Source organism: Eptatretus burgeri, chromosome 17, assembly GCF_056783735.1.
Source record: "Eptatretus burgeri isolate ZD-2024b chromosome 17, Ebu_testis_v1, whole genome shotgun sequence".
NCBI lineage: Eukaryota > Metazoa > Chordata > Myxini > Myxiniformes > Myxinidae > Eptatretus > Eptatretus burgeri.
This window is the reverse complement of record NC_140977.1, coordinates 45,002,719-45,025,269: the sequence shown is the minus strand read 5'-3', so window position 1 is coordinate 45,025,269 and position 22,551 is coordinate 45,002,719. Positions and strand designations below refer to the sequence as shown.

At 42.8% G+C, this 22,551-nt stretch overlaps 1 protein-coding gene across 7 annotated transcripts in view; it reads right to left on the bottom strand.

The window, feature by feature from the left end:
* Window positions 1-22,551, bottom strand: part of LOC147009946 (uncharacterized) — a 53,852-nt gene that overhangs the window by 6,211 nt on the left and 25,090 nt on the right. For 3 of the 7 annotated variants that reach the window (XM_085863284.1, XM_085863282.1, XM_085863280.1), the window contains 3 exons: window positions 13,448-13,504; window positions 8,193-8,243; window positions 7,820-8,044 (listed from right to left, as the gene is read on the bottom strand). In XM_085863284.1, coding sequence (XP_085719410.1) covers window positions 7,820-8,044; window positions 8,193-8,243; window positions 13,448-13,504 — 333 coding nt within the window. The remainder of the gene's footprint in view (window positions 1-7,819; window positions 8,045-8,192; window positions 8,244-13,447; window positions 13,505-22,551) is intronic. The other 4 variants (XM_085863285.1, XM_085863283.1, XM_085863287.1 and 1 more) reach the window with 2 other exon arrangements.

Sequence of the window (22,551 nt, the reverse complement as noted above, 5' to 3'; positions counted from 1 at the left end):
CCTTCACGGCAGCCATCTTGAATATTTAAAATTGCTCAAGGGTGACCAGTCCACACCACCTGAGATCTCATTATATACACCCCAATGATAAATAATCAGCAGAGAAAAAAAACTACATCAGACATTTTGGGGTTAGGGGGAAATTTGGCCTTTGGCTGCCGGACTATATTATATGGAACATTATACATCAGTTCCCCAATGTTAATTCTCTCACGAATGTTTGTATAATATAATGTCGACAAATCCTTCTGGCAAAAGGAGCTTTCTACCAGTGTGAATAATCCAGTGCCTTTTGAGGTTGCAGGCACATAGAAAGACTTTTTCACAGAGCATATGAAGAGCAAGTCACAAGCGTGAATTCTCTCAAATCTGTTCAGGTTATAACAACTTCCTAAAGGCTCTCACAAACAACATAAATACAGTCTATTTTGCTGCTATCTAATTTTCTTTTGTAATTAACTCACTGATATATTTCGTAGACTAGAAACTAATAAAGACAACTAGGAGAACAAACAGAAGATAAAAATTAGTTTGCTTCAACGCACGCTCGAGCCGATACCAGAGCCAAAAGAAAGAAAAAGAAAAACTTTTCTAATCCACTGTGTTTCGTTTGTTTCTATGATTTGCCTATTTCATATTAAAAACTAGAAGGGCACTTGGTAAAGTGCATACCTCCGCCATGCAAAGCCTGATCCACGAGAACATATCGGGCCCATTACATTTTTGAAATGTCATGCTATACAGTACTATATCGTTTTTGGCCATATCTCTCAATGGTGAAGAATCGCTTAAAAAATTAAATACTTCTCGTATCCGGATCATGATTGGGATCTTCACCAAAATCGAATCAATTTGTCCTTGCCACACACCCCCCAATGTGTCCACCAAGTTTCATCCGAATCCATCCACTTTTTGAGATATCGTGCTATTGATCATTTTGGCCCCATTTCTCAACGGTGAAGAATCGCTTAAAAAATTCTCGAAGTCGGATCCAGATTCAGATCTTCACCAAAATCTAATCAATTCGTGCTTGGCACACACCCAACCTGTCCACAAAATTTCATCCGATCCGTCCATAACTTTTTGAGATATCCTGCACACAAACAGACAAACAAACAGACAGAAAGCGGTGAAAACATAACCTTTAGTGGCAGAGGTAGTAATCCAATGTACATAAATGAAGCAAAAACATGCATATGGTTTATGTGCATGTATCAATACATCGTGGTTATATAGCTGGTATCATTCCAATTGCACTGGGCCATGGACTAACACCCAGGCCTAAGGCCTCATGCAGATCTGTGCTGCTTCATGCAATGGCAGCGCATGGTTTTATTGGGGTGGAGTCAGGCAAGCTGTCCAGCCAATGGGTATAAAGCAGTGGGGTGGAGTCAAGGCAGCTGAACACTCACCCATGCATAATATGTGATATTTTCCAAGTATAAAAAGGGCATAACTGAAAAATTGACGAAACGCCCTGAAACTCGAACTTGTTCTGTAACTTATCATAATAAAGCCATGCACCAAGTTTGTCGAATATGTTAAAGGGTATGGGACAAAAAATAGGAAGAAAAAAAAAAAACAGGTGGCATGGACGGACGGACAGACAGAGAAAACCTATACTCCCCTCCGGTGAAACCTGCAGGGAACTAATAAGAAGAGGTTCAAATTTTGCATTGCCATTGCCCAGCATATTGAAGGAGACCAGGATTTTCTCAACAACATTTTCTTTTGTGATGAAGCCCACTTCCATGCCAGCGGCCTAATGAATAAACAGAAGATGCAATTTTGTGCAGAACACATAGAACAACTAGTTTCTGTAGCGAAAGTAACGGTTTGGTGTGCTATCGGACGTAGCAGTACAAGAGGACATTTCTTATTTGAGGCTTGTAGCATGGTATTGTGTACACTGTGGTCCTAAATGAGGAGAAAGCTTAGAAATTGAACCCAGTTTTAATAAGATAAAAATCTTAACATTATATAATGCCCAAGTGTCTGTGCTTTCAGAAAACGTATATTTTGCTATGGATCCTATGGATATAGTTGCTGACAAAGCATGTTTTTTTATCCAAACACAGGCTATTTTTTCCATTTTTATAGCTCATTTTTTAGAAATAGGTTACATGTATGATTGTATATGTTGTCCACAATGGTTGAAAATGCATTTTTTATTTGATATATATCATTATACATAAGAATAGAACAATTCCTCGAAACAGTACATTTCTTATGACCTTCTGCATATCTTGGCACCTTCAAATGTGTAAAATCTCACATTTTGCAAAATTTCCCCCAGTCATAATGAAGCTTAAAAATCTTATTCCAGAAATTTGAAATGCATCTGAGAGAACATCTTAAATAGCAATTTACTTCTGCATAAAGTGATGATTTAAAATGGCAAGTTTCAACATGGATCATTACTACATACCAGTTTTTAGGTTCACTTCCATGATTGGGTCAGAAATGTTAGGAAGTACGCAACAAATTGCATTTACCAAGCTGCTACAAAATTACTGGTAGCTATATGCTTGATTTTATAACCATAGAATAAGTTTACCAAGATGGCCCTATGATATAAAACTCAATACCAAAGGCCAGTTTGTGTTCAGTATACAGAACATCAAAGGTCGTTCGGAAGTACGTAACGTTTTTAAGAAATCTGCACTTTTAATCCTTAGATGTTAGTTTGGTTCATCACAGCATGTATTTCTATGGTTAAGTTTATGTGCATATATATTTATATGACTTGAATGAACACTGATCAATTTGTTAATTTCATATGACCTTGACCTCTTTGCTCAAGGTCAAATATGAGGTAACCAAATGATTCCCCATATGTGATTTCCTATTAGTGTATAATACATACCTCAGCCCTCAGACCATTTTCAAATAAATTACAGGGATATAAATTAGCTATTTGTACATAGGTGAAAATTGACATCAATGGTGGAGTTATTTAAAGGTGTGGTGAGTCCAAATGTAATAAAAAACTGTTTTGAAAAAGACTGTTCTAGTATCTCAATTATTCAAGTACCCGATGTCAATTAAACATTATATTTAGAGCTATCCAACAGATAAACTGAATGTAGATTTGGAATTTCTGGATAATTGATAACCAACTTTGACCCTGTCAGAGCAATAGAAAGAAGAAGAATTAAGCTCTGCCCAAATAGATCCTGAATCCCCATGATGTTGGCTAACAAATGATATGCAAAACTTAATCATACAATGACTTTCATTTTTTGGTCCTCCATGTCCTAAATGTGTCCATAATACCTTGTAGTTAGGGAGCTAGCTTAGTTTCATTTACACTATTTAGAATGAAAGGTTTGATGGCCCTATTCGATTCAGAATGCTGGATGGAGAAATAAAATCCATTTCTTGTGTGTCGCATTCCTGGCATTTAGAGGGGGTGAACCTTCAAACCCCAAAATATTGACCTTCAATTACACTTCTGAGAACAAGGCTGAAACTCATTTTGTGGATTCTGTTCTGAGCAGTATTGAATAAAATGTAACAAGAAAAGAAATTCCCTGGCGTTATTACTTAAGAAGGCCCCTGGGTAACGGCCAAAAAGGGTCTCAATTACACTTTGGAGAATGAAACTGAAATTCACAGAATCAGATCACCTATCACCACTGATCATGAATTTGCAACTCAAGAAAAAGTATTCCCTGGCATTTTTACTTAAGAAGGGTATGTAAGGGTCAAAAAGGGTCTCAATTACACTTTTGGGAATGGACCTGAAACTTGTTGAATTGATTGTATCAGCATCATTGATTGATAAAATGTAACTCAAGAAAAGGAATTATCTGGCGTTATTGCTAAAGAAGGTCCTTTAGTAAGGGCCAAAAAGGGTCTCAATTACACTTTGGAGAATGAAAATGAAATTCACATAATCAGATCACCTATCACTACTGATCACAAATTTATAACTCAAGAAAAAATATTTCCCACCGTTTCCACTTAAGAAGGGTCAGAAGGGTCTCATTTACACTTCTGGGAATGGACCTGAAATTTGGTGAATTGATTGTATCCACATCATGGATTGATGCCATATAACTCAAGAAATGATTTTGTCTGGCGTTATTGCTCAAGAACGTCCTTTGGTAAGGGCCAAAAATGGTCTCAATTACACTTTGGAGAACAAAACTGAATTTCACACAATCAGATCCCCTATTACCACTGATCAGAAGTGTGTAACTCAAGAAAAGATATTCCCTGGCATTTTTACTTAAGAAGGCTCAATAAAGGCTCAAACGGGGTCTCAATTTTTAAGAGTGGACCAGAAATTTATACTGGAAAATCCGGTATTGACACTTATCATAACCAAAGAACAAAATTAATGTAAAACAACAGTTGATGTGAATTTTGAATAATGAAATTTATGACGTAATAAACACTAATTAGATAGGTTACAATCTGAGAAGTGACAATGTCAATCTGATCATACACAAAGTGAGATGAAATCATCAATACCATGCTATACCTGTTTATCATTCATCTGGAGGATCAACATGTATCGAAAAATATACATGTATGCGAATTGAAAATGTCCATTTAGGCCCTATCTATCAAATTTCTATGTTTCTAGATATCGTTTTCCAATAATGGTCAGGGATCATCAGCTTTTGAGAACGTCACTTTTACAACAAACGCACGAACAGTTTTACACTAGTATAAAGTGAAACCTTAATTTACCAAACCAATAACAACTGAACTCTGATGCAGTGTGAATTATCCACCAGCCCTATAAATTGACAGGTGAAATTACAGTTACAGATAAACCTACATAGTATAAGAAATAAATCAAATGCTAAAGATACGGTAAGTAAGCCTAGATGTGTGAAATGAAAACATTTTCAGCAACTTACAGTTGGGTCCATGCCCACCAATACCAACGTTTCACTCTTGTTGTGACAGCCAAAATTATATTTTAATTGCAACCACAGGAGTACCATGCAGACCTGGCTTATTGCTCTACAGTATAATTCAGTCATCTTCATCATCGTCATCTACATCACTGTCAGTGTCAGACCTGTCATCGTCAACATCAGTGTCACTGTCACAATGGTAATTTATGTCCCCATCATCTTCATTCGACTCCGAATTTTCTGGGATAATACTTTCTGGCATCTGAGGACATGTAAACCACACAATACTGCAGAAGTTATCATGCAGTTCCCATCCAGGTTGAGGTTCCTTTGGCAATAGGTTGTCACCGGCCGCATGCCACATCATTGCGAAAAGTTGCTTTCTGGATTTTCTGTCTCACAACACTCTCGCTAGGTGGAATACTGCTTGCGTCGAGTCCTTTCAGCTTGGCAAATGGTTCTTTTCCATTTTTCGGTCCGAAGGTTTTCTCAAAGATTAAGTATCTGTGCTTGTTGAGAGGAGTTTTCTTCTTTGCACCATACATTTTCTCAGTGAATTATTCTATAACATTGCAGGTAGCATCATCCACCGACCCTGAAGCTAAGGCATACAATGCATCAAGGTACTGTTCGTCTTTTTCAGCTATGGCCAAAAGACGCTTTTTGCCTTTCCTTATGAAGGCCGCTGTGTAGTCGCAACCAGTATAGGCATGGAATCCTGGAAGGGCCTAGCATAACTGGTAACCAATCTGTGCCACAATGGCTGAGATGTTTACGCAACGCCTGTTACCACGGCCTGATATACCAACATCCATCCACATATTCATGGAAACCTTACGACAGTGATGCAGAAGAATGACAAGGATTTTGGTATCTGTTGCTCTCACCACAATATCACCATTTCTAAGGGATGAATTGGCATCCAGCATGTGCAAGAATACCCTCGTGTCTGCTTCTGAGTGATTGCACGCCAAGTGTGGAATAGGAGTCGCTTCTACCTCCCCATTGACTTCTCTGAATCTTACACATTCTGTGTTTATCCCGACATAGAGTTCTCTGCCTTCCAGAATCGCCGAATGCCACTGTCCTGCCCATTCCTTCAACAGAAATTGTGGTAATTGCTGTTTAAATGATGACGACTTCAGGGCCTTTTCAATACTTCTAGGCCGAACCAGCTCTGGTCCAGTTATCATGAAGACGGAACCTTCTGCCCCACGTCGGTCATGCGCACTGCCCTTTATTGAGGGTTCTTCGTATGTGTCGAAGACTATGTCTACTCTTTTGGAATGATTTGAAAGGACCATGTGTAGCAAAACCCTTGAAAGTCCACCATACGTTGGAGGCAGATTCGGTGGGAGGCAGTGAAGAAGGAAGTTCCCATCAATCACAGTTGTCTTCAATTGGTATGTTTTCAGATTCAAATGCATGTGTCACCATCCACAAAAACTCAAGCTTTCTTGAATTCATGGACAGGTCAGACAGTCCTAGAAAATCTGTGTTTTCATATGAGAAGTAGTCCATGCGTGGTTTCTTCCTGTAAGGAGCAAGATCGGTGATGGCACTTCCAATTTCCTCCGCTTCCTCTTTGATGGCAATGGCCCTTGGTCATTCCACAGCTGGTTCCACAGGTGCTTCCACAGCTGGTGCCTCCACAGTTTCAGGTCATTGTCATGGTGTCCGAGGAATATTTTGGTACATAATGCCCATGGTAACATGTAGTGTGTCAGCTCCAGATAGTGTTTGTGTCAGTTCGTCATAATTGTCATAAGCCAATACACATGGTACTCCATGGATTGAACCAGCTGGACAATCCAGATGACGGTCCAAAATGGCATATGCAAGTTCTGTCTCAAGTTCCTCAACTGCATTGTAGTTCAAGCAATGCCCTAACCTATTCAACATGGTTACAATTATTTTACTACCAGTTAGGGACTTCAATAACATCGCAGTAAGAATATGCTTCTGAGGTTTTAGGGCACCATGTTTCACAGTAAAGAGAGCGTCTTGGCTCATCGAGTCTGAACGACGCTTGGTAGATTCTGAATGCAACCTTTCATTAGGCCCACCTAGCAAGTCAGTGAAGAATGTCTTCACTAAATCAGGATGAACACCTTCTCCTTTTTTCAATGCATCTATGCAAAGTGGGTCGGAGAGGGGCTCCTTCTGGACATTCTTCAGTGCCTAAGTAACAGGGCCACTTTTGTCACCTGGCCCTCCGGGGATGACTTAAAGTCATACACTGCCCTAATTGATGCATATTCAATAGAACTACTGTGTACAATTACACCTTGTTGCTTACAGTCTGGGGAATGCAGGGTTATCATATCTGGGAACTTTCTTGCCAGCAGTTCCCCAATGTACTGTACTTTTCCAACAGACGGAGTCACTTCTAGTTCACTACATAAGTCAGTGTACTGCCCATAAATTGAGCTGAGGCGCTCTGGTCTTTGGCGGTCAATCACATTTTACATACGAGTAGATGCAATCAAGGGGAAACTTGGAATCAACAGGTTCCGCAGCAATTGTGGTAAGGTACCCTTTTGCCCAATCTGCTTTACGGATATACATGGCACAACAACTATGATGACACTGTGCTTCCATGGCTATCAAATCAATTCCGCTTATCTTAACCAGTACATTTGCTAACTTGAGAGTATTTGCAATATCTATTATCTTTTGCTCAGATTGCTTAGTTTGTATTTTACCAGGCAACTCATTTGTTCCATCTGCACGAGTTTTGGTTTTTTTGTCACAGAACAAGCAAGTATCAGGAAAAATACCGGTACCGATATTTGACAGTCTTTTGGCATTGCTCAAATTTTCACCACTGGGACTGGGAGAGGTTGCAGAGCGCAACACTTTTGTTTCTAGGACTACAATGTCATTGTCAGCGGGTCAAGGATGAGGTTTAGAAGGAACAGCTGTGAAGTTCTTGTAACATTTACTGTGGTAGCCATCGGTATCTTCTGGGTTAGCCGGCAAAGCATCAATGACTGCTTCATATTGGGATGAGTGATAGTTTTTGCCTGCCTTCCTGGCCTCTGCAGAATGCTGAACAACTGCCCATTTCTCCTGTTGCCACCTCAACAACTTTGTTGTTTCTGCGGGAATGACATGGATAAGACATTTCAAAGGCTGTGACACAGTGGACAGTGGAGCAGACAGGGGTGCTGGAAGGAAGGACAGCAAAAATTTACTAGGATAATTCAGGAAAGCATTTTTTAGTGATGCTTTTCATTTTACACAGGTAATTCATATAGCAAAGCATGGAAAAAGAAATCTGAAGTGCAGTCAATGAATGGTGAAGCTGATACATACCATCTTCTGGTGTAGCCATTTTTGCAACTGGGACCTCACTTTGATATTTTCCTGTAGAAAAGACAGGGGATGCTATAAATACATAGTGTAGGTGGTTGCCGAGTGGAAGTCTACTATGGAAAGTGGGGACACGAACTTACTTCAAAAAAGATGTACATGTATAGTTGGCCTCGGCCTATCATGATTTGAAAAAGTGATTCTTCCATCACCTTTGTCCATATATTATTGGTAGGCCTACTATTGGGAAAAGGCAAAAATAAGGAGAGTATTGGAAAAAGGCTACATGATTACGGACATCTTATCAAAATCACGGCGATGGTGGGGGGGGGGGCATGGAATCAAAAACAAAGTTCCATCCCTGGCAAGGCTTACTTGGAATACTAAATTGCAGCTATAGAAATTGGCAAGTTTCTGATCACTTACCTTTTCATTATCACTGCGGCTTCTCAGTGAGCTTACATGATACTTGGTCAATGTCAATGTGATTTTCCTCCTCGCATTCCAATTTCCTTCAAATTGGAGGCATACTATCACTTTCACTAAGTTTGCCTTTCACTGAATCCACCCCGAGTAGTCAGCATCAACTGCACCGCTATGCTGCATGCCTGCATATCAAGACTGTGACCTATATAGCCTGGTTTCAGGATAAAGTATAGCATAATATACAGTAAAAAGTGGGACATTCAGATAAGCGAGCTACCTGTCCTCTCTCATGTTGCGGGTTGCGATGTGGAAAGCCAGGAAATATTTTCTTCAGCTATTTTTGACCAGTTATGATATAGGCTCACTATTGTGTGAATTTCACTTTCTCCTCATCCGTGTACTTGTGACCCCTTTTTGGCCCTCATGATATGCCTACCAAGCATGCCGAGGGGCCTTTACACTATAACAGCAGAGAGTTTATTTTCTTGAGATGTAATGGTGTCAATCCATGATGCTAATACAATCAATTGAACAAATTTCTGGTCCAATCCTGAAATTGAGACCCCTTTTGAGCCTGAAGTGGACCATTCTTAAGTAAAAATGCCAGGGAATATCATTTCTTTAGTTACACACTTCTGATCAGTGGTAATAGGGGATCTGATTATGTGTAATTGAGACCCTTTTTGGCCCTTACCAAAGGAGCTTCTTGAGCAATAACGCCAGAGAAAATAATTTCTTGAGTTATATGGCATCAATCCATGATGCGGATACAATCAATTCACCAAATTTCAGGTCCATTCCCAGAAGTGTAAATGAGACCCTTCTTAAGTAGAAACGGCAGGAAATATTTTTTCTTGAGTTATAAATCTGTGATCAGTGGTGATAGGTGATCTGATTCTGTGAGTTTCAGTTTCATTCTCCAAAGTGTAATTGAGACCCTTTTTGGCCCTTACCCAAGGGCCTTCTTAAGTAATAATTCCAGGGAATTTCTTTTCTTGAGTTACATTTTATTCAATACTGCTCGGAACAGAATCCACAAAATGAGTTTCAGCCTTGTTCTCAGAAGTGTAATTGAAGTTCAATATTTTGGGGGTTTTATTTGAAGGTTCACCCCCTCTAAATGCCAGGAATGCGACACACAAGAAATGGATTTTATTTCTCCATCCAGCATTCTGAATAGAATAGGGCCATCAAACCAAGTGCAAAGCAGTGTGTCATTTTAGAGTTTTGATGATAGGAAGATGCGGGTTTTTATTTTTATATGTATGGCATTGCCATGACATTGGGAGCATGTGGCGCCTATTGTGTACCTCGGGAACAAATAAATTTTTCAACGATTTTTCATAACCGGAATAATTAAATGGCTTTCTAATCAAATGATTGCTGTAATGCTGATCAAATTTTATTTTGTTTTCCATTGTAAAATGACAGTTGATACATCTGCTCTGATCCTGACAAAATCCCAGATGGTGCTTCTCCTTGAAGTGCTGCATCAAAGTCACATTATTGCAGATGGATGACCACCACCTCATCCCTCTGAGCGGCAGGCAGCAGCCTTTTCACTCTCTGCAGACGTAGATAAAATTATAAGCTGGTCAACACTTGGAACATGTCTTTCAATCCTGACAAATCTCACTCTCTCACAATGTCTCTTCGAAAGGACCGTCTCTAAACTGCCCCCCTATCCACTTTCTCAACAATCCCCTTGAAGAAATTCTGTCATTCAAGCATTTGGGTCTCACTATTTGCCATGATCTTTCCTGGGAAAGCAACATTTTCAAGCTGGCCTCCAAAGCCAGTCGCCAACTGGGCATCCTATATTGTGCAAAGCCCTTCCTTGGCACACCTGAGCTTCCGACCACATACAAAGCTTTCATCCTAAGCCTAATGGAGCACTGCTCTCCCCTCTGGGGTGGTGCTCGTGCCTCTCACCTTTCTTGACTTCACGCTGTGGAAACCAAGGCTTTGAGGATCATTGTTATCTCCCGCGATGAGGCTGAGTCTTTGGGTCTCTCACTCTCTCACCACAGGCAGGTTGGTGGTCTTTCTTCTTCTACTGTCTCCTCTCCGGCCTCGCCCGCCCTGATCTGTCTGTGCTCTGCCCCCCCTATATTTCTGCAGGGCATTCAAGGTCCGCCAAAAACCCCCTTCTGGTAAAACTGCCAAAAATCAAGAATCACTGTTTACCTTCAGTTTCCTTTCTCTTTTTTCCCCCCACCTCTGGAACAAACTCCAACACACTCTTCAATCCCACTCCTCCCTCGAGGTCTTCAAAACAGCTATTCACCACCATCTCTTATCTTCCCCCCATCCGAAAACAATGATCTTTTCTACCCCGTTAATCCACCACAAACCCACCTCCTTCAAACTCCCTGCTTTCCTTCCTGAAAGTCCTCGTCGTGTCCATCTTGTTTACCCCATGTTCCCAACCCCATATCTCCATTTGTCTGTTCCCCAATGTTTTGTGCTTCCCTCTCCTGCTCCTCTCGTCTCATGTTCTGTGTTAGCTCTTATACGAGCCTCGACATTGTATACAAAAAATAATAATAGTTCACAAAAAAACAAAACAAAAAAAAAACAACCTTAATTTCTGTCGGGTACAAGAGTAAACTGCCGTTCATTAAAACAATGAAGGAAAGTAAAATGGAGAAATTAGTCAATTTAACTTGTAATTCACATTGACTTATCGGCCAAAAAATATGGCAAGCTCGTGCAATAAAGGACAAGGAAATGCCAAATATCATGAGCCTGTATATTCTGCCTGTATATCATGAGCCGTATCCACTGCAATACCAAAATGTACTGTATGTTACACAACACGATGACAACAACAAATTGCAGACAAATTAATATCTTTCCCGAGAGAAAGAAAACCCATCACAATGGCCCTATTTTTTTGGCCTACAAGTCAATGTGGAACACAAGTCGAATTGGCGAATTTCCCCATTTTTCTTTCCTTCGTTCATAGATAAATTGATTTGGAATGCAAGACGAAGATAGATCAACGATGGTCGGCAGCAAAACTGGCAGTCGGTCAGAAGAAGAATTCCTCCTCGACACAACGCATTGTGAGCTACGGTACTTCCAAGGTTGTGAATATTAACGAGATATTTTGTGCAAATTATTTGAACCAATTTGTGGGACAACCTTTCGGATAAATTCGGAATGTAAATAGTTTTTCAACACGTTTGTTATCATATCGAGGTGATGTTGAAAGGATGGATACATATGATTGCGATTGAAGGGGATGGATCAAACGTAATTGGTGAGTGTGGGCTCCTTATTCATTGGATAATTCCGCATGAGTCGGTGATTGGATTAGCATTTAATTGCTCACTGCAAACAGTGCCCCATCGACCTTCCATGTACACTTCAACTCTTCCCTCCACACTGGGCCATCCAGCCCGCAAATGGACCATCCCATCTCTTATCAACTGTAGGCACAGAAAATGAATCACTTTGGGGTAAGTGTTGCTTTATTGGTTCACGCGCACCAGCAGTGACCACTATTTTTGTTGTGTCTGTCTGTTTGTGACTCTCTCCAGAGCATAGCTCCGTGATGTTTGATGTGGTCTTGATGAAACTTGGACACAAGCTAGATATCATAGTCGAGTTGTGTCTTTTTGTATGAGGGGCGTCCTACGCCCCTTTGTGGGTGGAGCCACGCCGACTTGAACTTTTTATTTTTTTCTCGCAATTTCATTTCCTGGAAGCTGTGCGTAATGTCCATAAGTACAACATATAAAAAATCCGATTTGATTTGGTCAATTTTGACGGAAGAGATAGGTTTTTACGGTAGGGCTTCCTCAAAAGCTTCCACGAACTCAATTGTACCTATCGTGGCATTGTTCAATAATGCCTGCGAACCATCATCGCCTCCCAGCTGGTTATTATTTTTGTTATTATTATTAATCAGCTACTATAGTCACAGGGCAAGAAGTGACAGCTTCTACAAGCAAGAGAATAATGGTGATGTCACTCTTTTTTCTTATTATTACAAGATTTGCGGCTCGTAGTGGAATGGAGCGACGATACACACATCTCACACACATGGGGACGCACGCGAGAAACTAGAACGGCACTCGGAAGAGTGCTCACCTCTGCCAGGCTGAACAGTTAACGTTTTGTATCCCACTGACGATGCAGATCCGGCCTTTCATCCTTGTCACACACCAAAATCTAATCGGCTTGTTTTTGTCACCTACCAAACTCAACCACCAAGTTTTGTCATAATCCATCCTCAACTATTTGAAATATTGTGCTCTATTTCGCTTTTGGCCCGATCTTTCGATGGTGAAGATTCAATCACATAAGTAAATAAATAAAAATTCTCATATCCGAATCCTCACCATAATTTGAATGAATCCTTCCTTGTCAAACACCCAACCTGTCCAACAAGTTTAATCCGAATCTGTCCATAACTTTTTGAGATATCCTGCTCACAGGCAGACAAACGGACAGACAGCGGATGAAAACATAACCTCCATCCATCTTCAATGGTGAAGGAAACAAGAATGTGTCACTGTTTGTAGAGCACTATATAAAGAACAGCAAAGTCAGGTTCTTTCAAAGTCAGGATATTCCTCTTCTGAAGCATTTACGAGGCCTTAAATGAATGTGGATAAATACTCAGGATAGACACTTCAAATACAAGTACACATCCTCTAAGCTTTTATATCAGGTGTGTGCACTTGTGTGTGCATGTGAAATTGTGCCACGACACCTCAAGGAAATTTACTTTTGACAAGGTGTACACACAAATGGTTGAATATTCTACCTTCAGAACAAATTAACACCTGAAACAAACAATTAGGATGTAGTTCTGCACTTGCCTTGTGAAGAATGATGATCCACAAGTTCAGGTTTCACCTCCACATCTCCAATAAAATCTGTAACAAATTAAAACAAATAAATAAATATTAAAAACTAGAACGGGCACTCAGTAGAGCGCATACCTTCGCCAACACTACATTTTGCCCCCCCCCCCCCAGAAACCATTGATTGTGAGGGTATTTAATCCCATACCACATCTGCCATCTCATATGTGTTATGATGGCTTAAAAACATTAAATTTCCTGCTGTTTGACACTGATTCACGTACATTGTACAATTTCTGTATGAACTCCCTGACCTTTTTCGGTGTCGGTGTCAAGTCAATCTGATGACAACTGGTCACATTATAAGAAATTATTTTCTAGCATTTTAGGGGCATTTAGCACACATGAGTTTCTGTTTATCTGAATAAGTTATTTATTGTGAACAAACAAACGTTCATTTTCAGAAAGTATGACATCTGAAAGTACTAATTCAGCTGTGTGTACTATATGTAGAGCATATGACATTAGCTCGTTGCACGATAGGGGGTTGAAGTACTATCGATAAATAGAACCATAAGTTGTGAAATATGCCTCTCCTGGTGCCAAAGTCCCATTGGTTTGCATGGAGACAACTACGTTTTTGCCTGCTAATCCGTTTTTATTACCTGCATCCTTACAACTGTAAAATGTGCATATCTTATTTTTTTAATATCTTCAAATTGCACCAGCAGCCGAAAGCATCATGGCACATAAGAATGACACATTTGAAGCACACATCAGGTGATCGTGCTTTTTTAGAATGGTTGACATCAGCTGGTTGTGGTTGCGCAATCCAGAAGTAATATGTCACCTGGCTCTTAATTTATAAAAAGGAACATTTTTTGTTTAGTGTGCATACGTGCCACTAAGGTATGCACATTTTGTAAGTTCAGTGACACACCCCCCCCCCCAATGCTTTAAACTCACCAATAAAGTCATTGTCAAATATTACACATCACAGGATAGGGAATTGAATTTATAAACATTTTGAATCTACTTGCATGCAAATTGTATAAGAATTGACCGCGTTATGATAATAAAGGTCGTTGACCCCCCTGACCTTTGACCCAAAATGAAACTAAGCTAGCTAACAAAGGTAATGACGTCATTGTGTCATATCGTATATCACAAGATTGGGCATTGGTTGCATGCAGATTGGATAAAAAAAAAATCGACCGCACTATGGCAAAATGACGATTTTGACCTTTTCATGACCTCGACCTTGACCTTTGTACTCTTAATTTTGTAATTGGTATTAGAGTGTGGGGAACAGAACAGTCAACATTTTGGTGTTGGTTTCATGCAAATCGGATAAGAATTGACCGTGTTATGACTAAAACCGCACATTTTGCAATGTTGTGACCCCCCCCTGACCTTTGACTCCCAACCGCTAATAAGGGTTATTACGTCATTGTGTCATGTCACATATCCCAAGATGGGGCATTGAATTCTGAACATTTTGGCATTAGTTGCATGCAAATTGGATACAAATTGACCGCGCTATGGTAAAAAGACGATTTTGACCTTTTCATGACCTTGACCTTTGACCCGATCGCTCCCAAAATCTAAACAAATGGTCCTCGGATAATAACCAATCATCCCACCAAATTTGCTGCGATTCAGTTCAATACTTTTGGAGTTATGCGAATAACAAAACAAACAAACAAACACACATATTCACAAATAAATAAATAAATAAATAAATACACAGCAATCAAAACATAACCTTCGCAACAAAGATTGCGAAGGTAATAAAAAAATAAAATCACTTGGGAGGCTTCTTCTTTTTTTCTTTCTTTCTTTTATGCAAGTCTGAACAATTTCAATCATCACGTAATGTCGCGTTGGGGTTGGCAGCTCGTAGAGTGTGTATTGTTACGAATTTCGGTCCGCCCGGCCACGTAACTCAAATCGCGACCGTGTCGCCCACCGGAACGGACAATTCAGTCGTGACCCTCCGTGGAACTATCACCAGGAGCTAGTCACGGGTGGGTCTTTCGACCACACCACAATCATGCCAATCGGCCACCCGTGCAGGATAGGGTTGTTCGCCAAACTCGACCTACCTAAGTACCTGCGCGGGTTGTTAACCGGGCGATCGTACCTCACCGCTGGCCGGCCAAGGACACGAACCGCTTAAGCGGTCCGTTCCGTGCTTCAGTGATAACCGAGCGGTGTTATCGCCGGCCCCGACGGACATGATTATTTACCGGGTGCTTACACCCTTCCACCAATTCCTTCCGTGATGCAAGATGGAACTTTCAAACAAAGGAAAGGATGCAACGAAACGCAGAACAGTTCGACAAGCACGTTTATTACGCACTCAGACAAGGCAAGCACGTATTCACAGCCAAACAGTAAGAATTCAATTTACAAGCAAGAGTTACAACCGAATAAAGCAATGTTTATTTACATGCACTTAAACAGTTTCGACTTTACAAGACACGGTGCCACAACACGCATTCAAAGAAAACGCAAGAAAAGACCCCCTCATAGACAAGGGAGTCAGACTGGGCCCGTGGGCCTGTGGGGGAAAAATTTATATTAATGTATTTTAAATTGTAACAAATGGAGTTTCAGAAATGTAACTTTTATGCTGCAAGTTGAATTGGCTGTCATTTCTGCCCAAAAGACTTTTGCCCTAAATGATAAGAAATGTGTTGTTCTGGAGCAGAGTGACCGAGCCGATAAATTAACCTTTGCTTAGAAATGTACGAAGTGGCTTTTCATCGAAAGGACACGTCTACAGTCTGGGTTAATATCCCCCAACCTCTCTCTCATGAAAGTATAAAATGCTTTGAAATGTAAAATTGTTTTCAGTGCAAGCACGTGAGGAAGTACAGTATCTCAGTGGCTTGTACTCCTTGGAACTGACCAAGTACCAAGTTAGAATAAAACTCTCTGATGTAATGTAGAAGTGAATTGAATCGGGTTGGTCTAACTGTTAACTAAAGTAAGAATAAATGAAATAGAACCAAACAATATTGCAATCAATGGGGATTCTTAAGTTCATTGTACAAGGGTGAGAAGTGTATGGTGTATAATTAGAAAATAAATTGTTTCACAAGGAAGGACTTGTGTGGACATCAGTTTTATCAGTGTCGATAGGGTTTTTGTTGGATTTTATAATCAAATCGGACAAACGTTAAACTCTGTCTGAAGTCAAATAGGATTCCACAATCGGCCAGTTAGAATCCTTCAGGAGGACAACGATCACAACAAGGTGGGTTTAAAAAATCCACGTCAGGACTAATGCGCGTGGAACCTGGATGAGCGGCCAGGTCCACGAGAACGAAGGGTCCTCCCGCGCCCTCGTGGCGCGATGGTGGGCAAGCCGCGAAGTCAGCGTAGCTGCGCCTGGCTTCGTGCCCCTGGCGTGGTCGGCGAGCGGTCTCCGGCGCTCCCCGTCTGCTCTTCCCGTCGGCTTCGAGCTCCGTCCCCCGACTCGACTGCCCCGCCGACACTGCTGCTGCCACTCCACTGCTCCCACTTGGTTCTTGACTTTTCTGTCGACGTACTGCACCGCGAGCTGCGTTGTGCTCGCGCTTATATAGCCCGGGGGAGGGGCGTCAATGTAAATTTCTGGATCACAGCGGGTTCGGAGGCGGGGCTATGCCACCCGATGCTCAGTCATTGGATGGATGAAAAGGGGGCGTGAAGCATTCCTGATCCGATTTTTGAGGCGAAAGGAACGCATTCACAACCCATGGCCCGGCATATGGTAGAAAGGCGGAGGTGGTGGGAGTTTGGTTGTTGGCGGGCGTCGTTTGAGAATGGCGGTGAAGCGATGTTTGCGGGGTGGAGTTGTGGAGGTAAAGAGGCGAAGGTGGTGGTGTTTGAGTTGTAGTTGCTTGGGAATGATGTTGGTGGTGGCAATTTGGTTGTTGGGAGATGATTGGTCCAAAATAATGATAGAGAAAAGAAAAAGGGCAAACTCAAAGGATCACAGCCCTGTGAACACGGAAATTCCCTCTAAACAATGGTGGGGAAATCGAACTACACAATTACCTATCGTCATAACTGATCTAAGGACCCTTTATGGTGTATTGCGAATTTCCACAGCCGTAACACCACCCCCTCCCCTTCTTAGACTCGTCGAGTCGCCGAATTTTCGTGTGACATCATGTGTAAGTTCTCCCCTAGTACGTTTTACCTTTGGATCCCTGAGTGCGACATTCAGTGTATTCGTGTCCCCAAAATAAATCACCTACGGGCTGAGTAACTAACTAAACAAACCCACTCATACGGACGACTTAAATAAAATGCCGGCGCTAAAGGCCTAGTCACACCTTGACGTTTTAGCCAGCTTATGCCGATTTTTGGAAAATTTGTGTAAAACGCTGGTACACGTCGAATACGTCATGGGTAAGTTTTGATAACATTGAGAGCATGCTGAAAAACACTGCCATACGTCATAGTACGCTGGCTTTAAACGTTGTACTTTTCGGTTGTCCTCAAATTTTCCATGCTTGAAATTTTAAGACTTATGACTCACACGTTCCGCATAACACTGGCCATAAGTTGTAGCCACATTACGCGATAGTTGACACACGTTACCTGTAAGTTACTCATAAGTCGAAACACGTCGAGGTAATGTTTAGCGTACCCGAAACTTATTTCTAACCTATGAGTAACGTGTTTTAGGCACGTTATTTGTAAGGTACTCATAAGTTGAAACACGTCAAGGTAATGGTTAGCGTCAGTATTCCAGACTCCCTGGGGGGTTTTTTTTTTCTTCTTCTTCGGTATGACGTTGATGTCGACACTTCGATTTCTAGTGCGGTTATAATATAATTAAAAGGCTGCCGCTCAACGATTTAAATCATAACCGCACTAGAAATCGAAGTGTCGACATCACCATCATACCGAAGAAGAAGAAAATAAATAAATAAATAAATAAAAAACGGAGTCTGGAACACTGACGCTAACCATTACCTTGAGTGTTTCGACTTACAAGCACCTTACAAGTAACTTTTGGCGACGTGTGCCAACGTTCGCATATCGTGCGTACAACTTATTCCCATCGCATGTGGAACGTGTGTCATACGGCAAGTACATCGTAAAATGTTTAACACGTTCTCCACTTAATACGACGTATGATAGCGTACTTTAGTGTTTTATTCACGCATACCAAACTTACCCATACCGTATTCGACGTGCGCCAGCGTTTTAGACGCATTTTTTCAGAGGTCGGCATACACTGGCAATATCACCAAGGTGTGACTGCGATGTTGACACTTCCATTTCTGCGGCGGTTATGATTTGAATCGTTGTGTGGCAGCCTTTTAAAAAGCTACGTCATCTCATCGTCGGCGATGCGTGCAGCGCGCTCTGTATAAGTTAGACTATCGTTGGGCATAGGTTGGGAAGGCCGAGAGCAGGCTCAGCATTCATTGGTACAAGTTAGCTATAACACAACAAAACGTTCTGTGTCCGTTACTAATATGTTATGCATACGACCAACTCGTTATGAATACGTCCGAATCTTTAAAAAAAAAAAACATCAAAAGTTCAACGTAAGCCAGCGTTTTACATACATTTTAATACATTGCCATTGCTGGCTAAAACTTCAAGGTGTGACTGGGCCTTAAGACAAACATGCCGGGGGCGCACTCGTATACAATACACAACTTAACCTTATAATTTACACGAACCATGGCCCAGGATCGATGGACTCTGCAAAGAGAAAAGTTGTTAGCATGGAGCCAGGCAGCTCGCACGCAGTCTCTGGCTCATGCAATGCAGGTGACAGGGAACGTGGCCGGCTGCTCACACACAGTCCAAGACCTTCCCCCTTTTTAAAATGGACGCAGTGAACACAACGGTGCATGAGCTGCGCAACGCAGTCTCCATGCTGGCTCAAGCAGCACACGCCATGAACGATGCACGGGCCGCTGGTGCAGTCCCGTGTTGCAGCTGCCATCAGGGCAGTCCCTGCAAATTTGCGCGGTGATCCTGGCGCACATGGCATTGAACAAAAAAAAGGGGGGGGAATGCAAAACAGAACGGGGCAAAATGAACGTGGGCAGCAGGCATGGATGGTAAAGGTGGGCAGGCAAGGCATGGCATGACAAGGCCGCTGTAGCAAACACAGCCGGCAGATGAAATGACCGGCACAGGCCTTGCAGTAAAACAGCTGGCAGACGATCAACCGGCACAGGCCTTGCAGCAAACAGCCAGCCGATGAAGTGGCCGGCACAGGCCTTGTAGTAAAACAGCCAGCAGATGAAATTGGGTCGGCACCTTGCCTTTCAGTGGAGGCTGGTGGAGGGAGTGCGGTGGTGCTGGCCACTCAGAAGGCGGGCTCGGACCTACCTCACCATCTCGCTCGCAACCTATCGCCTTTGCCTATCTGTCCATACCCACTTCCTTAATTTGTCAAAGCCCAATTTAGCCCCAACTTATTTTTATTTTTACTTCCCCCACTATAAATCGTCTCCTAACCCCCTTTATGTCTCTGTTCGGCGAACCTATCATCTCCGAACAGACTCCCAACCCCTACGTTCCCTTCCCGGAGGGGAATAAGGGAGAGCGAGCGTCCTGTGGAGGCCCAATCTAAGACTCAGGATGACCTCCTCGGATTTCAGCGATCTCTAACCCAAAGTGGGTCCAGCGGCCCACAACGAGAGCAAAGGGATGGATGGTGTGGAGGGGTACACTTCCTAATCTACCCCGGGGCTTTCAACAAGCACCTCTCGCTTAAACTACTGATTCTATCAACCCAGATTCCCGTCGCCTGTGTTGGTGTCCTCGCAAATTTCGGGCCATGCCCCCCAATTTTCTTGCCGTGCCCTCACATGGTCTCACGGCTGGGACGCGTGGCTCCCTTGGCAGGAACTACCCTCTGCCGATTCCCCAACGATGGCACCCCCAGGCACTCCTGGGGGTGCCAACACTGCCTCCGAGCCTACCAGCTCCCTAAACACCGGGGAGTGCCATCCCTGGCGACTCGCCTGAAACGCTCACGTGGCAGGCTGGCGCCCCGGGCCCCTTTCCGAGGGTCACCCGTGCCCACGCAGCCAATGGCACCCTGGGCCCCCGCATCATGTGGGTGCACCCGTGCCAACTACGCTATCCCGGCCCCCATGGACCCTTGGCCTACCGCCGCCGACTCGCCCGGTGCCCGGGGTACCCACTCAGCGATACTCACCTTTCGCAGCCACGCTCCCAGCCCGTCAACAGGGCTCCTACACCCCTCCAAATGGGTATCGAGCCTACTTTCCCACCAACAACAAAACGACCTCCATTTTCAATTTGTCTAACCCAGCGAACTCACTCTACACTGACCCCGGGGTCCCTTGGGCGGGAATCACTCTCTCCGGCGCTCCCCGTCTGCCTTTCCCGTCGGCTTCGAGCTCCGTCCCCCGGTTCGACTGCCCCGCCGACACTGCTGCTGCCACTCCACTGCTCCCACTTGGTTCTTGACTTTTCTTCCGACGGGAGGGGCATCTATGTAAATTTCTGGATCACAGCGGGTTCGGAGGCGGGGCTATGCCACCCGATGCTCAGTCATTGGATGGATGAAAAGGGGGCGTGAAGCATTCCTGATCCGATTTTTGAGGCGAAAGGAACGCATTCACAACCCATGGCCCGACATGTGGTAGAAAGGTGGAGGTGGTGGGAGTTTGGTTGTTGGGGGATGATTGGTCCAAAATAATGATAGAGAAAAGAAAAAGGGCTAACTCAAAGGATCACAGCCCTGTGAACACGGAAATTCCCTCCAAACAACGGTGGGGAAATCCAACTACACAATTACTTATCGTCATAACTGATCTAAGGACCCTTTATGGTGTATTGCGAATTTCCACAGCCGTAACAATACGATTCGCCCGTTTTCACGAACCTGCTCACCAGGGCTGATGTTCATGCAGAGTTGCTCAGTGCAGGGATTTGGAATTTGGCCATTCAGTAACTAATTTTGATATGCAACTGCAGCAAATCACAATGCCCTTTATTGAATTCATACATGCAGTCTGAACCCCCTCAAAATTATTCAACTTAACAATGACATCTGGTTTTCCAGATCATATCGGTCGTGTAATTATGTTATCGTTTAATCTAAGTGATATAGATTGTGTTTTCTTCCAATTTCCGTGTCTTAACCGTATCTTGTCGAGGTGCATTATCAAAGTTGCGTCCTTGGGAGTGGCTGGCCTATCGCTTTAGTCCATTGATCGTCCGTCCCACCGTACCAACAGCATAATTTTCATCCATGCTTTCAATAACTGCTCAGCTTGGTGTTGACTTAATGGTTAAGGTGGAGGCTTAATGGTTAAGGTGGAGGCTTTAGATCTTAGGGTCTTGAGTTCAACTCCTGTCGTGCTGCTGAATTAACACATGGTGGGTTGACTCAGCCAGACATCCTTCCGAGGTCGATGAGAACCAGCTTACTGGTAACAGTGGGCATTGCATCAGCGGCACAGCCGTGCCCCCAGAAAATGATGCAACCAAGCAGCCACAGGCTGCATACGAATAAATGAATAACCACTCATTTCACTAATCAAGCGATATCAGTCTTCATGTATCTGAATTGGGGATCAAGGAAAATACGGTCAATAAAGGTTGCCTGCATGGCACAATAAACTCGGCTTCCCATCAATCAATGGTGTCAAACCCATCCAGGTCAATACCCTCCCCCACACACCTCATATTTCCCCCAATGCCTCCAACATCGGAGCCCTCCACTCCAACCTGACAGCATGATCAATCCAGGCCAATGCTGATAAACCAGAAATTATCCACTTAACAGAATCCTTCCTCCACCAAGACGTCCATGACTTAGGCAACCGGGTGGCAGAATTGAAGTGTAAATGAATAACTAAATTTCTCACTGACCATGTAATGCTCTAACAACTGAAAACCACCAAAAGTACCTTTGGCTGCAACTTCCTCTCTGCTCTGCACTGTCATCCGAACAGTGACTCCTGCTTTAACATTGTTCTCTTTATCAGCCAACATGGACCAACTTTAAACCACCCATTCCAGATATCTCTTCCTCAAGTGGATGTTTTCAACTGTCACCATATCAAATTGGCTGTGTGTCGGTACCTCTCGCACCAGCCGTGGCACGTCAACAAAAG